Genomic DNA, 14,322 nt, shown 5'->3' with positions numbered 1-14,322 from the left:
TTGCTTTGTGCCCCGACCCCACAGTAAAGGCCTGGGCTTTTCTACCCTCCCTCCTCAGCAGCTGCCATGCAGCCTGGTTTTACTTCCTCAACCCCTTACATCACCATATATGCCCCAATGAGAGTCTGAACTCCTTGTTTTGGTGTTATTATTTTTATTAGGAAAACCCTTAGTTCTCATTTTGTCTTTTTCAGTGAACCAGAAATGTGTCTTCCTTGGTCCAAGTCTGCGGGAAGCCTGGGGCAGAGACATGAGGAAGTGGGTTGGGTGTCTAAGTCTCCATCTCCTGTCTGAGCTTGTCCGTACTCAGTGAAGTGCGTGGCAGGAGCAACCTGCTGGAGGAGCCAGGGCACAGCTGTGCATGGGCTTGGTCTCTTAAGTCTCTTCCTTCCCACCTTCTGCACCCTTGTCCTCATGGCCTCTGACCAATACGGCAGGTACAGGGCAGCCCACACTCTCCAGATTCTGTTCTGGGGTATATGTGGAGCTCTCCCTCCAAGCTGTTCACCTGCTTGGCCTAGTTCTCCAGCATCTGCTCACAGGTTCGGGCCACCTCACTGAGCTTGAGGCGAGCATAGTCCACTCGCTTCAGGGCCATTTGACAGTCCTTCCTCGAAGAGTAGCTGGAGCCCTCGTGGGGCTGCCCTGTGGCCACCTACAGGAGATTCAGATTTATCAGTGAAGCACCCCTTCCCTCACCCATCTCCCCAACAAGTCATCAGGTCTTTTGCCTCATTTCTTCCCTGAGTTTGAATTTGCTATGCCAGATGGTTAGCTGGACTACCTAGGGCACATCAATGAACTTTTATTAACTTCTATTAACCTCCTTTGTAAAGTGGGGATGACTGTAACTACTTCCTAGAGTTGTTATGGGCTTCCCTCATGGCTCACATTGTAAAGAATCTGCCTGCAATGCAGGAGACCCGGGTTCAATCCCTGGGTCGGGAAAACCCCCTGGAGAATGGAATGGCTACCCACTCCAGTATTCTTGCCTGGGAAATTCCATGGACAAAGGAGCCTGGCGGGCTATAGTCCACAGGGTCACAAAGAGTCGGACACGACTGAGAGACTAACAGTTTCACTTTTCAGAGTTGTTATAGAATTAGATAATGCAGAATGTCTAGCACACTGTAAAAGTTTAGTAAATGGTGCTTCCTGTTGTAATAACCTCAGAGCCCTTTCAGTCCTGTTCCTTTTCTCGTGAGGTAGCCATCTGGGGCACTATACACTTGAGGTCAGGTCAAATGTCTAAGGGCAAATCCTATAACTTTCCTATTGTTTAGATGCCCTCTCCCAGGACTTTCCCATCCACTGGCTCATGTGATGCAATTCAGTGACACGGGAAACCTGTCCTGGAAGGGAGGGATGCTGCCAGGATCGACGGGCCTGCTGGGTAGGGCTGGTCTTGGTTGGCTCCGGGGACCAAAGCTGTTCCCTGGACTCTTGAAGAATAAGGCTAAGGCAGAGAGCTGGGGTGCGAGCGTAGCAGGTCCCACGACACACACCTGAGTGAGATAGCGGATCTGAGCCGACAGCTCCGCCTCCACGTGCTGCACCGACGCGGTGAAGGCCGCTGCCTGTCGGTCTAAGAGCCTCTCGTTGGTTTTTTCCTTGGACAGTTCCAAGATCACGGTACCTGCCAGAGTGGAGAGCGGGCGGGGCTATCCGGAGACCGCCAGTATAGCCCCGCCCCAGGGCCGGCCCCACCCACCCCTACACCAGTTAGGATCCCTTCCAACCCCACTTGGACCGCGCATGTGCAAGCGGTCGCGCTTGCTCTCGCGCCCGTTACCCTTCTCGTCGTCGTATCCCGAACCTGCATTCTGAAGAATGGCTCCAATTTCTCTTTCGATGTCTTCCAGGGCGCGTAGTCGCTCGTTCGCCAGGCTGTAGGTAGCCATCGTTACCCTGGGGTTTTCTTTTGCGAAATACTACCGAAAAACGCCCGGAAGTGACCGTCGGTTTGCGCCTGCGCAGAGGGCGCACCTTAGCCAACACTACAGTTCCCAGGATGCTCAGCGTGGTCTTTCCCTTCTCGTTTCACCTGGTGAACTACAACTCCCAGGGTCTCCTGCGCATGCTCGCTGCGCGACCCCACCGCGTGACCACCTGTGGTAAGACGGAGAATCGAAAATTTCCCCAGTCTAAGGCCATTCAGACCTGTCCACCTTCACTACACTGTTGTGGTCTGTTTAATTTCTTCTACAAGAATTTCTTGAGCGTCTGCGGGGTGCTGGGTGATGATGGTAGGACCTCTGGGGTATTACAGAGTGGACAGCCATGGACCCTCTGTCTGCCTATCCCACTCCGCCACCTATCGGGGCCCGGGGAAAACGACTTGGTGAGTGTGACATTCGCCGTAGTGCTTCCCTCTGACCGGGAGCTCCGCTAAAAACGGACTGTCAATGTATTATGAGGTGCTTGCTCCTGTCAGCTGTTTCCCTCTCTGATTGCTTATTATGTGGTTGGCTCTGGGGATACAAAGGTGAGTGAGGTGGCCTCTCACGTGAGAGTGGATAGGTGCTTTATTAGGGATACGCCCAGGGTGTATCTCTAGGAACAGAGAAAGGATTCTAGGAGGAAATGTTGCTTGAACTGAATCTGGGGGGTTGACCAGGTGGCTGAGAGGTTGGAGTGGAAAAGGGAAAGCCACAGTAAGTGCGTAGTGCTGTGAGGGGCCGACACATTGGAAGTCCAATAAGTTTGACTGGAATGAACGCAGTGTGGTTTGTGGCTAGGTGTGACTGGAGAGACCGCAGTGGGGAGCCAGACCAGAAAATGGCTTGCAAGCTAAGGAATTTGAACTTTATTTTGAAGGCATTTGGGAGCGGTTGAAAGGTTTTCAAGAAGTGAATTCTGACCAGCTTTATCTTTCAGGAAAGATCAATCTTGACAGTTTATGGAAGGTTGAGGATGAAGCCAGTTTGGCCAGGGTTAGCAAGCGAGTGGAGGGTTTTAGTTAAATTTGAGGTATCTAGCATTTAACTTCACTCTTTTTCTAAATCCTAAGAAGATAACAATAAGGGGATTTAAGAAAGGGGTCAAGGAAAGAGAGGAATTATTAATAATAGAAAAACTTTTAATAGAAACTGGAAAGCAGAAGGTCATATGGTTAACTAAACCAGCAGTGAAGAAAGCTTAGAAGCAACTTGATGTACCCCTAAATCAATGGCATTACAGTACAGCTGGGCTGTCAGTTCAGTCGCTGAGTCCTGTCAAACTCTTCCACCCCATCGACTGCAGCGTGCCAGGCCTCTCTGTCCATCACCAACTCCCCGGGTTTACTCAAACTCATGTCTATTTAGTCAATGATGCCATCCAACCATCTCATCTTCTGTCGTCCCCTTCTTCTGCCTTCAATCTTTCCCAGTGTCAGGGTCTTTTCCAATGAGTCAGTTCTTCACATCAGGTAGCCAAAGTATTGGAGTTTCAGCTTCAGCATCAGTGCTTCCAATGAATATTCAGTACTGATTTCCTTTAGGATGGACTGGTTGGATCTCCTTGCTGTCCAAGAGACTCTCAAGAGTCTTTTCTGACACCACAGTTCAAAAGCATCAATTCTGCACTCAGCTTTCTTTATAGTCCAACTCTCACATCCATACATGACTACTGGAAAAACCATAGCTTTGACTAGACAGACCTTTGTTGGCAAAGTAATGTCTCTGCTTTTAATAAGCTGTTTAGGTTGGTAATACCTTTTCTTCCAAGGAGCAAGTGTCTTTTAATTTCATGGCTTGAGTCACCATCTTCAGTGATTTTGGAGCCCCCCAAAATAAAGTCTGCGACTGTATCCATTGTTTCCCCATTTATTTGCCGTGGAGTGATGGGACCAGATGCCATTATCTTAGTTTTCTGAATGTTGAGTTTTAAGCCAACTTTTTCACTCTCCACTTTCACTTTCATCAAGAGGCTCTTTAGTTCTTCTTCGCTTTCTGCCATAAGTGTGGTGTCATCTGCATATCTGGGGTTATTGATATTTCTCCCAGCAATCTTGATTCCAGCTTGTGCTTCTTCCAGTCCATCATTTCTCATGATGTACTGTGCATATAAGTTAAATAAGCAGGGTGACAATATACAGCCTTGACGTACTCCTTTTCCTATTTGGAACCAGTCTGTTGTTCCATGACCAGTTTGAACTCTTGTTTCTTGACCTGCATACAGATTTTTCAGGAGGCAGATAAGGTGGTCTGATATTCCCATCTCTTTAAGAATTTTCCACAGTTCGTTGTGATCCACAATAAACTTTGGCTTTGGCATAATCAGTAAAGCAGAAATAGATGCTTTTCTGGAACTCTCTTGCTTTTTCGATGATCCACCGGATGTTGGCAATTTGATCTCTGGTTCCTCTGCCTTTTCTAAATCAAGCTTGAACATCTGGAAGTTCACGGTTCATGTATTGTTGAAGCCTAGCTTGGAGAATATTGAACATTACTTTGCCACCCTATGAGATGAGTGCAATTGTGCGGTAGTTTGAGCATTCTTTGGCATTGCCTTTCTTGGGGATTGGAATGAAAACTGACCTTTTCCAGTCCTGTGACCACTGCTGAGTTTCCAAATTTGCTGGCATATTGAGTGCAGCACTTTTGCAGCCTCATCTTTCAGGATTTGAAATAGCTCAACTGGAATTCCATCACCTCCACTAGCTTTGTTCGTAGTGATGCTTCCTAAGGCCCACTTGACTTCACATTCTAGGATGTCTGGCTCTAGGTGAGTGATGACACCATTATGGTTATCTGGGTCATGAAGATCTTTTTTGTACAGTTCTTCTGTGCATTCTTGCCACCTCTTCTTAATACGGTCTGCTTCTGTTAGGTCCATACTGTTTCTGTCCTTTATTGTGCCCATCTTTGCATGAAATGTCCCCTTGGGATCTCTAATTTTCTTGAAGAGATCTCTAGTTTTTCCCATTCTATTGTATTCCTCTATATTTTTGCCTTGATCACTGAGGAAGGCTTTCTTATCTCTCCTTGCTGTTCTTTGGAACTCTGCATTCAAATGGGTATATCTTTCCTTTTCTCCTTTGCCTTTCTCCTCTCTTCTTGTCATAGCTGTTTGTAAGGCCTCGTTAGACAACCATTTTGCCTTTTTGCACTTCTTTTTCTTGGGGATGGTCTTGCTTCTTGCTTCTTGCACAATGTCACAAACCTCCATCCATAGTTCTTCAGGCAGTCTGTATATCAGATCTAATCCCTTGAATCTATTTGTCACTTCCACTATATTGTTGTAAGGGATTTGATTTAGGTCATACCTGAATGGTCTACTGGTTTTCCATACTTTCTTCAATTTAAGTCTGAATTTGTCAATAAGGCGTTCATGATCTGAGCCACAGTCAGCTCCCAGTCTTGTTTTTGCTGACTATATAGAGCTTCTCCATCTTTGGCTGCAACGAATATAATCAATCTGATTTTGGTATTGACCATCTGGTGATGTCCATGTGTAGAGTCTTCTCTTGTGATGTTGGAAGAGGGTGTTTGCTATGACCAGTGCGTTCTCTTGGCAAAAGTCTGTTAGCCTTTGCCCTGCTTCATTCTGTACTCCAAGGCCAAATTTGCCCTTTACTCCAGGTCTCTCTTGACTTCCTACTTTTGCATTCCAGTCCCCTATAATGAAAAGACATCTTTTAGGGGTGTTAGTTCTAGAAGGTCTTGTAGTTCTTCATAGAACTGTTCAACTTCAGCTTCTTCAGCATTATTGGTCGGGGCATAGACTTGGATTACTGTGATATTGAATGGTTTGCTTTGGAAACGAACAGAGATCATTCTGTCGTTTTTGAGATTGCATCCAAGTACTGCATTTTGGACTCTCTTGTTGACTATGATGGCTACTCTATTTCTTCTAAGGGATTCTTGCCTACAGTAGTAGATATAATGGTCATCTGAGTTAAATTCACCCATTCCAGTCCATTTTAGCTGGAATGTAGGTAGTACTAAAATTAGGAGGATTATTTGAAGTAACAAGGCTGTATATTGTCATCCTGCTTATTTAACTTATATGCAGAGTACATCATGAGAAACACTGGGCTGGAAGAAGCACAAGCTGGAATCAAGATTGCCCAGAGAAATATCAATAACCTCAGATATGCAGATGACACCACCCTTATGGCAGAAAGTGAAGAGGAACTAAAAAGCCTCTTGATGAAAATGAAAGAGGAGAGTGAAAAAGTTGGCTTAAAACTCAACATTCAGAAAACGAAGATCATGGCATCTGGTCCCATCACTTCATGGGAAATAGATGGGGAAACAGTGGAAACAGTGTCAGACTTTATTTTTTTGGGCTCCAAAATCACTGCACATGGTGATTGCAGCCATGAAATTAAAAGACACTTATTCCTTGAAAGGAAAGTTATGACCAACCTAGATAGCATATTCAAAAGCAGAGACATTACTTTGCCAACAAAGGTCTATCTAGTCAAGGCTATGGCTTTTCCAGTGGTCATGTATGTATGTGAGAGTTGGACTATAACGAAAGCTGAGCATCAAAGAATTGATGCTTTTGAACTGTGGTGTTGGAGAAGACTCTTGAGAGTCCCTTGGACTGCAAGGAGATCCAACCAGTGCATTCTGAAGGAGATCAGTCCTGGGTGTTCTTTGGAAGGACTGATGCTAAAGCTGAAACTCCAGTACTTTGGCCACCTCATGCGAAGAGTTGACTCTTTGGAAAAGACTCTGATGCTGGGAGGGATTGGGAGCAGGAGGAGAAGGGGACGACAGAGGATGAGATGGCTGGATGGCATCACCGACTCGATGGACGTGAGTTTGAGTGAACTCCAGGAGTTGGTGATGGACAGGGAGGCCTGGCGTGCTACAATTCATGGGATCGCAGAGTCAGACACGAGTGAGCGACTAAACTGAACTGAACTGACCCTGCCCCCCATCTCCTCCTTTACTTCATGTGTGTCAGCAACTACTCACCTCCAACTCATCAGATTGCTGGAGGTTTCTTTGTTAGTGATGGAAAACAGAGTCTTTCTCATGGAGGGCACCTGGGTATGATTGTATTGAAGACAGAGATTGAGTGAAAGTTATTTACTGGGTGGTGGTTTCTAGAACTCTGGCAACTAGGCTTATACCTTCCAGGTCAGAGACTGGAAGACTCTTATTTGACTATTCAGAGAAAAGACCTACGGGTATTAACGTCAGGGGTTCTTCAACAGAGCAGTTAGCCAGATCACCCGACAGTGAAACCCACAGTTGGTAAGTCCCAACTGTATCCTCAGATCTTCTAGTCATCTTCTTAGTATGTCCCCCTGAAAGATGAGCAGACAGGGACTTCCCTGGTGGTCCAGTGATGAAGAATCACCCTTCTGGTGCTGAGGACGTGGGTTCAATCCCTGATCTGGAACTAAGAGCCCACATGTCATGGGGCAACTAAGCCTGTGTGCTGCAGCTCCTGAGCCCATGAACTCTGGAGCTCTGTGCTGCAATGAATGCCCACGCACCATGATGAAATATCCCGTATGCCCAACTCATTAAGGCCCGACACAGCCAGATAAATATTAAAACAAGAATATGCATTTTTTAAAAGAAAGATGAAAGATCTAAAACAAAGGATTTCCAGATTTTTGCTGAAACTTTGTAACCTGAAAGGCAGAGACCAAAATATACTGGGGGAAAAAAAAAGAAGAACACCTTAGATAACAAAGAGTAAAACTTAAGGAAAAAAACATTAATGCTATTAGGTAAGAGATTGGGGCTTCCCACGTGGCGCTAGTGGTAAAGAATCTGCCTGCCAATTCGGGAGATTTAAGAAACTCAGGTTCCATCTCCTGGAGTGGGGCATGGTAACCAGTATTCTTGTCCTGGAGAATCCCATGGACAGACGAGCCTGGCAGGCTACAGTCCATAGGGTCACAAAGAATCGGACACAAATGAAGCAACTTAGCATGCACACGTAATAGAGGATTGAATGGAAGAAAACACAGTTTAAAATAAAACCATGAGGGAAGGAATACATTGAGCAAAAGAGTTGAAGAGCAAGTGAGAAAATTAGAGAATCAGTCCAGGGGTTTAAATTCTGTAAGAGAACAAGGTAAAGGGGAGGAACAGACGTGTGTTTCCAAATGAAAAGGGCTCATTAAGTGACTAGCATCAAGGCGCATCATAAAATGTCAGATCACTAGTCTCAGAAAAGGAGGTCTTGCAAAAGCTTCCAGAGAAAAAACAGATCAGCAATCAGAATGGCGCTGAGCCTCTGAATAGTAAGTCTGCACCAGTGGAGCAGTGCCTGCAACATTTTGGGGGAAAGTGGTTTCCAGCCTGCAGTTCTCTACTGAAGCTGTGCTTTGGGGAGGCTAAAAATGCAGTGGCTCAACCAAACAGAACTTAATTTCTTCTCAGAAAACAGTTCATTGTGGGTAGTTCAGTATTTTCCACAAATCAGACAGAGACCAAGGCTAGCAGTGCAGCTCTGCCATCCTTTAGGCTCTTATGCTCAAAAGTATGGTTTTCATGGAACTTCCCTGGTGGTCTAGTGGCTAAGTAGTCCTTACTCCCAATTTAGGGGGCCAAGGTTCAATCCCTGGTCAGGGAACTAGATCCCACATGCCTCAACTAAGAGTTCACATGCCACAACTAAAGAGCCCACATGCTGCAACCAAGACACAGCATAGTCAAATAAATATATTAATTAAAAAATCTGTTTTTTCAGGCCATAGGATTGGCGTCACCACCTAGATGCTTGTTAGAAAAGCAGACTCTCAGGCCCCGCCAAGACCCACTGCATCAGTATCTGTGTTTGAAGATCCCCAGATGCTCTGTGTGCACAGTAAACATTGGGAAACACTGCTCTGGGGCGTTGCTGTCGGCAGTGTCATAACTGGATTGCTGCCGTCCGTGGATTGCAGCTGGCAGGAAGGCAGAAGAGAAAGCATGGAGGAGGCACACCTGTCTCAGACATCTGGCTAGGGAGTGGCCCATGTAATTTTTACTTACATTCCTTTGAAGAAAACTCAGTCATGTGGTCTCACATCAGCTCCAGGGTTTGGAGAAATCCAGTCCTTACTTAAGTGGTTGACTATCAATATTTTTCTAACACCATGGGAGAATAGATTAGATTTTGGGGGATATCTAGACTGTCACAACAGCTCAACTATAAATAACAAAGACAGAATAAGGACATTTTGATATGTACAGGGTCTCAAGTTTGTCTCCCAAGTATGCTTCTCAGAAGGTGACTAGAGTTAGACCCAAGTTAGACGGCTTTTTTTTTCAAGGAGACAGAGATCACATCTGTTTTGTTTTGAATGAATTGAGAGGATACATAGATTTCTTTTGGAGGAGAATATAGTGCAGAATTAATGATAAATTCAGAGAATAAACAACTTTTAAAGATGACAGTTGTTCAGGGGAAACAGTTGTGCAAGTAGAGAAGGGTAATCAGAACACACCACATAGTGCAGCTCCAGAGAACATTTGCAATAAATCCTGAATGTTGACAGAATGCTCTTGAGAGAGTATCCCATGCTGGAGCAGCGGGGATGGTGAAAGGGGCTCAGACTTCACCTTACATGGCAGGAAGCATGAAGAAGTAGCAAAATGAACTTGTTGTTTGGAGATACGGAGTAAATACCAAAAGAAACATCTAGATGAGGTGAGAGTGGTTGCCTGTGAGGAGAAAGAAATTGGAGAGAGGGAAGGGGCTTACTTTTTATTGTGATAGGCCTCGTAGTTGTATCTGACTCCTTCCACTGTGTGTGTATACAGCTTTGAAAATAAAAATTAAATGAACATGAAAAGTGAGAGAGGAAAAACTCGAGAAATACTTTACTGTGAAAGAGCCCCCAGTGTGGAGGAATGCTTTTTTCTTCGGTTTTCTTTCTTTCTCTCTCCCTTCTTTCCTTCCTTCCTTCTTCTCTCCCTTTCTTCCTTTAATGAAAGAGACCTGTGCGGGTTTATTTACCACGGAGGAAGAATCAGTAGAGAGAGAGGCAGAGGTTGACGAGCTGGGGCCATTTTGCTGAATCAGGGTCTCAGAGGAGTTGGGAGGGGCGTGATCTGAGCACAGATGGAGGGATTAGCCTGGCCCGGGAGGAGGCAGGTGGTGTAGGAGAAACAGTGTCAGTGCTTGTCGGTAGGAGATGGGATTCATTTATCCCTTAGAGCCTAATCTCTGTGAAGAGTGGGGGAGAAATCACTCTGAACGTGAGAAAGGTTTGAAAAATAAGTGAGTAGGGTGGGAGAAGGAGAAAGGAGGTGATCAGGGACATGGAGGGGAGGGGGACTGGGAGTTATCAGGTATTGAGAGCCCAGCTGAGGTTAGAAGCTATAAGTTTGTAGTGGCCCAGGTCTGTACCCATCGCTTAACATGGTGTTGGCACCTAGGATGTGTTAAAAATATTTCTTGAGGGACTTGTGGTTAAGTCCATGGTCCAGTGGTTAAGTCTCTGGGCTTCCAGCTCAGGGGGCTCTGGTGAGAAGAACTAAGATCCCACATGCCACACAGCATGGGCAAAAAAATGTGATGAATGAACAAGTAACTGTGGTTGTGCAGTTTTTCTCTGGCAGTGCCTCAGCAACCCCGTGTTGGAGCGGAGAAGGGTGAGGTGTTGGTTAGGCAGAGCCAAGGGTAGGGTTTGAGAGTGTGTTTTGTGAAAGGAGGAACATTTGAAGCTGCTGAGATGGTGGGTGATATGATGATCTTGAAGTTTCGTCTGGAAAGAAAAGGAAGTATTAAATTGTGAGAAAACCGAAGGGGCAAGAATTTTGTGACAAAAAACCAAGAAGCTATTAAAAAAAAAAAAAAAAGTGATTGTACCTGACTACATATTACAATTTAAAATTCATGGGTTTTTAAATCGTAATATGTAGTCAACAATTTTGTTGTTGTTCTTTAGTTGGTAAAGTTGTGTCTGACTCCTTGTGACCCCAGGGACTGTAGCCCACCAGGCTCCTCTGTCCATGGGATTCTCCAGGCACGAATACTGGAGTTGGTTGCCATTTCCTTCTCCAGGGGAGCTTCTTGACCCAGGGATCAAAAAGATGCTCACCCTTTTTTCTCTCATTAAAAAAAAAATTTTGTTAGGAGTGTGGTTGATTTATAATGTTGTGTTAGTTTCAGGTGTACAGAAAAGTGATTCAATTATATATATATATATATATATATACACACACTTTAAATACACATACACTTTTTTGTATGTATACTTTTTTGGGGCTACGTCTTGCACCACAAGAGTTCTTATATCCTTGTTGTTTAGTTGCTAAGTCATGTCTGACTTTTTTTGCAACCCCACGGACATTAACGCACCAGGCTCCTCTGTCCGTGGGATTTTCCAGGCAAGAGTGCTGGAGCAGGTTGCTGTTTCCTTCTCCAGGGGATCTTCCCAACCCAGGGATTGAACCTATGTCTCCTGCATTGTCAGGTGGTTTCTTTACCACTGTGTCACCTATATATACTTTTTCAGATTCTTTTCCTTTATATTAGGTTATTACAAGGTACTGAGTGTGTTCCTTGTGCTGTACATTAGGTCCTTGTTGGTTATCTGTTTTATATATAGTATTGATGCTCACCCTCTTTGACCCACCAATTTTACTTTTTCTTTTTGGTCGTGTTTTGCGGCTTGTGGGATCTTAGTTCCCCTACCAGGGATTGAAAGTGGACCCTCGGCAGTGAAAGCGCGAGGAGTCTTAACCACTGGACACCCAGGGAATTCCCCCACCAATTCTACTTTTAACAGTTTGTTCTACATATGCACTTTGCATGTGAAAAAAGACATATCTTCAAGGATAATTATTGTAATAGTGTTTGAATTAGCAAGAGTGGACATCCTTCGTATTCACTGATAGACAACTGAAAAGTAAATGACATCTAGGCAGTGGAAGCCAGGTGACTCTTTAAAGCAATGAGGGAGATCTAGGACTTCCACGGTGGCCCAATGGTTAAGAGTCTGTTTTCCAGTGCAGGGGGCGCAAGTTTGATCGCTGGTCAGAGACCTAAGATCGCACATACTACAGGGCAACTAAACCCCGTGTATTGCAACCAAGAGCCCATGTGCCACAACTAAGGCTTGATGCAACCAAATGTATAAATAAATGAAGAATGAGATAGATATATATGGATTGCTAAAGGAATGTTCTTCTAGTTGCATGACTAAGGGAAAAAGCCAGGTGTAGAAGAGTGCATAGTATGCTGTTCAGTTCAGTTCAGTCTCTCAGTCATGTCCAACTCTTTGAGACCCCATGAACCGCAGCACGCCAGGCCTCCCTGTCCATCACCAACTCCCGGAGTTCACCCAAACTCACGTCCATTGAGTCGGTGATGCCATCCAACCATCTCATCCTCTGTCATCCCTTTCTCCTCCTGCCCTCAAACTTTCCCAGCATCAGGGTCTTTTCAAATGAGTCAGCTCTTCATATCAGGTGGCCAAAATACTGGAGTCTCAGCTTCAACATCAGTCCTTCCAATGAACACCCAGGACTGATCTCCTTTAGGATGGACTGGTTGGATCTCCTTGCAGTTCAAGGGACTCTGAAGAGTCTTCTCCAACACCACAGTTCAAAAGCATCAATTCTTCGGCACTCAGCCTTCTTCACAGTCCAACTCTCACATCCATACATGACCACTGGAAAAACCATAGCCTTGACTAGACAGACCTTTGTTGGCAAAGTAATGTCTCTGCTTTTTAATATGCTGTCTAGGTTGGTCATAACTTTCCTTCCAAGCAGTAAGCATCTTTTAATTTCATGGCTGCAATCACCATCTACAGTGATTTTGGAGCCTGAAAAAATAAAGTCAGCCGCTGTTTCCACCGTTTCCCCATCTGTTTGCCTCAAATGATGGGACCGGATGCCATGATCTTAGTTTTCTGAATGTTGAGCTTTAAGCCAACTTTTTCACTCTCCTCTTTCACTTTCATCAAGAGGCTCTTTAGTTCTTCTTCACTTTCTGCCATAAGGGTGGTGTCATCTGCATATCTGAGGTTATTGATATTTCTCTGGGCAATCTTGATTCCAGCTTGTGCTTCCTCCAGCCCAGCGTTTCTCATGATGTACTCTGCATATAAGTTAAATAAGCAGGGTGACAATATACAACCTTGACGTACTCCTTTTCCTATTTGGAACCAGTCTGTTGTTCCATGTCCAGTTCTGTTTGCTGTTATCTATATTTAAAATAAGGGAGAAATATAGGTTATATGGGTATAACTGTGTCTGAAGAATGTCTTTGGAAGAATAATCAAGGAACTGGTGATACTGACTGCCTCTGGGAATGAGGAATGGGAGGCTAGGGGTCAAGGGCAGGAAGGAAGCTTATCTTCCCTGCGGATTTTTTTTTTTTAACTATGTGCATGTTTCACTTTCTTAAAAGCATTAAAAATGTTTTTAAGCTAAAAGAAAAAAGACCTTGTTTCTCAAACTGTGTTCTAATTCAAAATCCTGATTCATGGATTCCTCCTGGGACCAACTGAATCAGAATTGGGGAAGGTGGAAGCCTAGGACTCTGTGTCTTTATCGTGCACCCCAGAGGATTCGGATTCACCTGAAAAGCTGTGAGGTCCACAGGCCAAGAGCTCCGAGGTTAAGGAGCAGGTTTCCGGAGTCAGAGGGATGATGGCAGTTCCTCCGTGTGAAGACGACCAGGGTGTGCAAATAGACTGCTACTGTGGAGAGGTAAGCAAGGTCACTGGCATTCTGGGGGCACTTAAAGCCTGTGGGTAAATCATGATTTAATTAGGTTTCATGAGCCATGTGCGTGCATGTATGCTTTGTTGTTGTCTGACTCTGTGACTGACTGTGACCCCATGAGCTGCAGCCAGGCTCCTCTGTCCACAGAATTTTCCAGGCAAGAGTACTGGAATGGGTTGCCATTTCCTCCTCCAGGGGGATCGTCCCAACCCAGGAATCGAACCCGCATCTCCCACATTGGCAGGCGGATTCTTTACCACTGAGCCTCTAAAGGCCGGTAGGAGGGGCCCCATTGCCTCACCGGCCTCATCTGGAACTGCTTTGCCCCCGGATGTCTCTGTCCCAGTCCCTCTGGCCTCTTTCAGCCTCTGAAATGTGCTCTGTTCCCGCTGCCCTCACACATGGTGTTACTGTTGCCTGGGATACTGGCTTCCTCCTCATCTTCCAGGGCTCTGTTCCAAGGTCACCACCACCTCCAGGGAGATCAGTCTCCAGCCCTTGCCTCAGTCAGAGCTCCCTAGCTGCTGCATTTCTCCTTCGGAGCAATTGTAATGATTTCAAGGTTGTTTTGATCACTGCCATCCCTGTACTATCCTTAGCATATGATGGGCATTTAAATCAAGATGGTTCATGGGACGAATGAATGAGGCTTAAGAGAAAAAGGAAGGTTGGACTGCAGGAGTGGGGGTGGGTGGTGGGGGTG

At 45.3% G+C, this 14,322-nt stretch overlaps 2 protein-coding genes across 11 annotated transcripts in view; one reads left to right on the top strand and one right to left on the bottom strand.

The window, feature by feature from the left end:
• Positions 1–137: 137 nt before the first annotated feature.
• On the bottom strand, positions 138–1,965 carry MED11 (mediator complex subunit 11). Of its 2 annotated transcripts, none has more exons than XM_086359375.1 (3): positions 1,793–1,965; positions 1,506–1,636; positions 138–655 (listed from the first exon to the last, which is right to left on the bottom strand). In XM_086359375.1, the coding sequence occupies exons 1-3, from the start codon at positions 1,899–1,901 to the stop codon at positions 518–520; spliced, it is 378 nt and encodes a 125-aa protein (XP_086215501.1). In that variant the 5' UTR covers positions 1,902–1,965; the 3' UTR covers positions 138–517. The 2 variants fall into 2 exon arrangements, with proteins under 2 accessions (XP_086215501.1, XP_086215502.1); XM_086359376.1 differs by having other exon boundaries at positions 1,817–1,965.
• A 14-nt stretch (positions 1,966–1,979) lies between these two features.
• The window catches only part of PELP1 (proline, glutamate and leucine rich protein 1), a 48,273-nt gene continuing 35,930 nt past the window's right edge, over positions 1,980–14,322 (top strand). For 3 of the 9 annotated variants that reach the window (XM_086359306.1, XM_086359313.1, XM_086359311.1), the window contains exons 1-2: positions 1,980–2,114; positions 13,459–13,604. In XM_086359306.1, coding sequence (XP_086215432.1) covers positions 13,542–13,604 — 63 coding nt within the window. In that variant the 5' untranslated portion in view covers positions 1,980–2,114; positions 13,459–13,541. Of the gene's footprint in view, positions 2,342–13,407; positions 13,605–14,322 lie in introns of all 9 variants that reach the window. The other 6 variants (XM_086359305.1, XM_086359308.1, XM_086359310.1 and 3 more) reach the window with 6 other exon arrangements.

Source organism: Bos grunniens, chromosome 19 (genome assembly GCF_055505025.1).
Source record: "Bos grunniens cultivar Pamir isolate PY7600 chromosome 19, Bosgru_T2T1.0, whole genome shotgun sequence".
In the NCBI taxonomy this organism is placed as follows: domain Eukaryota; kingdom Metazoa; phylum Chordata; class Mammalia; order Artiodactyla; family Bovidae; genus Bos; species Bos grunniens.
Note: the sequence above shows the minus strand (reverse complement) of the source record. Positions and strands in the feature narration are given on the sequence as shown.

Coding starts and splice junctions, on each gene's coding strand:
- MED11 (XM_086359375.1), bottom strand. CDS start 1,901: ATGGCTACCTACAGCCTGGCGAACGAGCGACTACGCGCCCTGGAAGAC. Junction 1,637..1,792: donor GGGATACGACGACGAGAAGG/GTAACGGGCGCG, acceptor CCACTCTGGCAG/GTACCGTGATCTTGGAACTG. Junction 656..1,505: donor AGATCCGCTATCTCACTCAG/GTGTGTGTCGTG, acceptor AATCTCCTGTAG/GTGGCCACAGGGCAGCCCCA.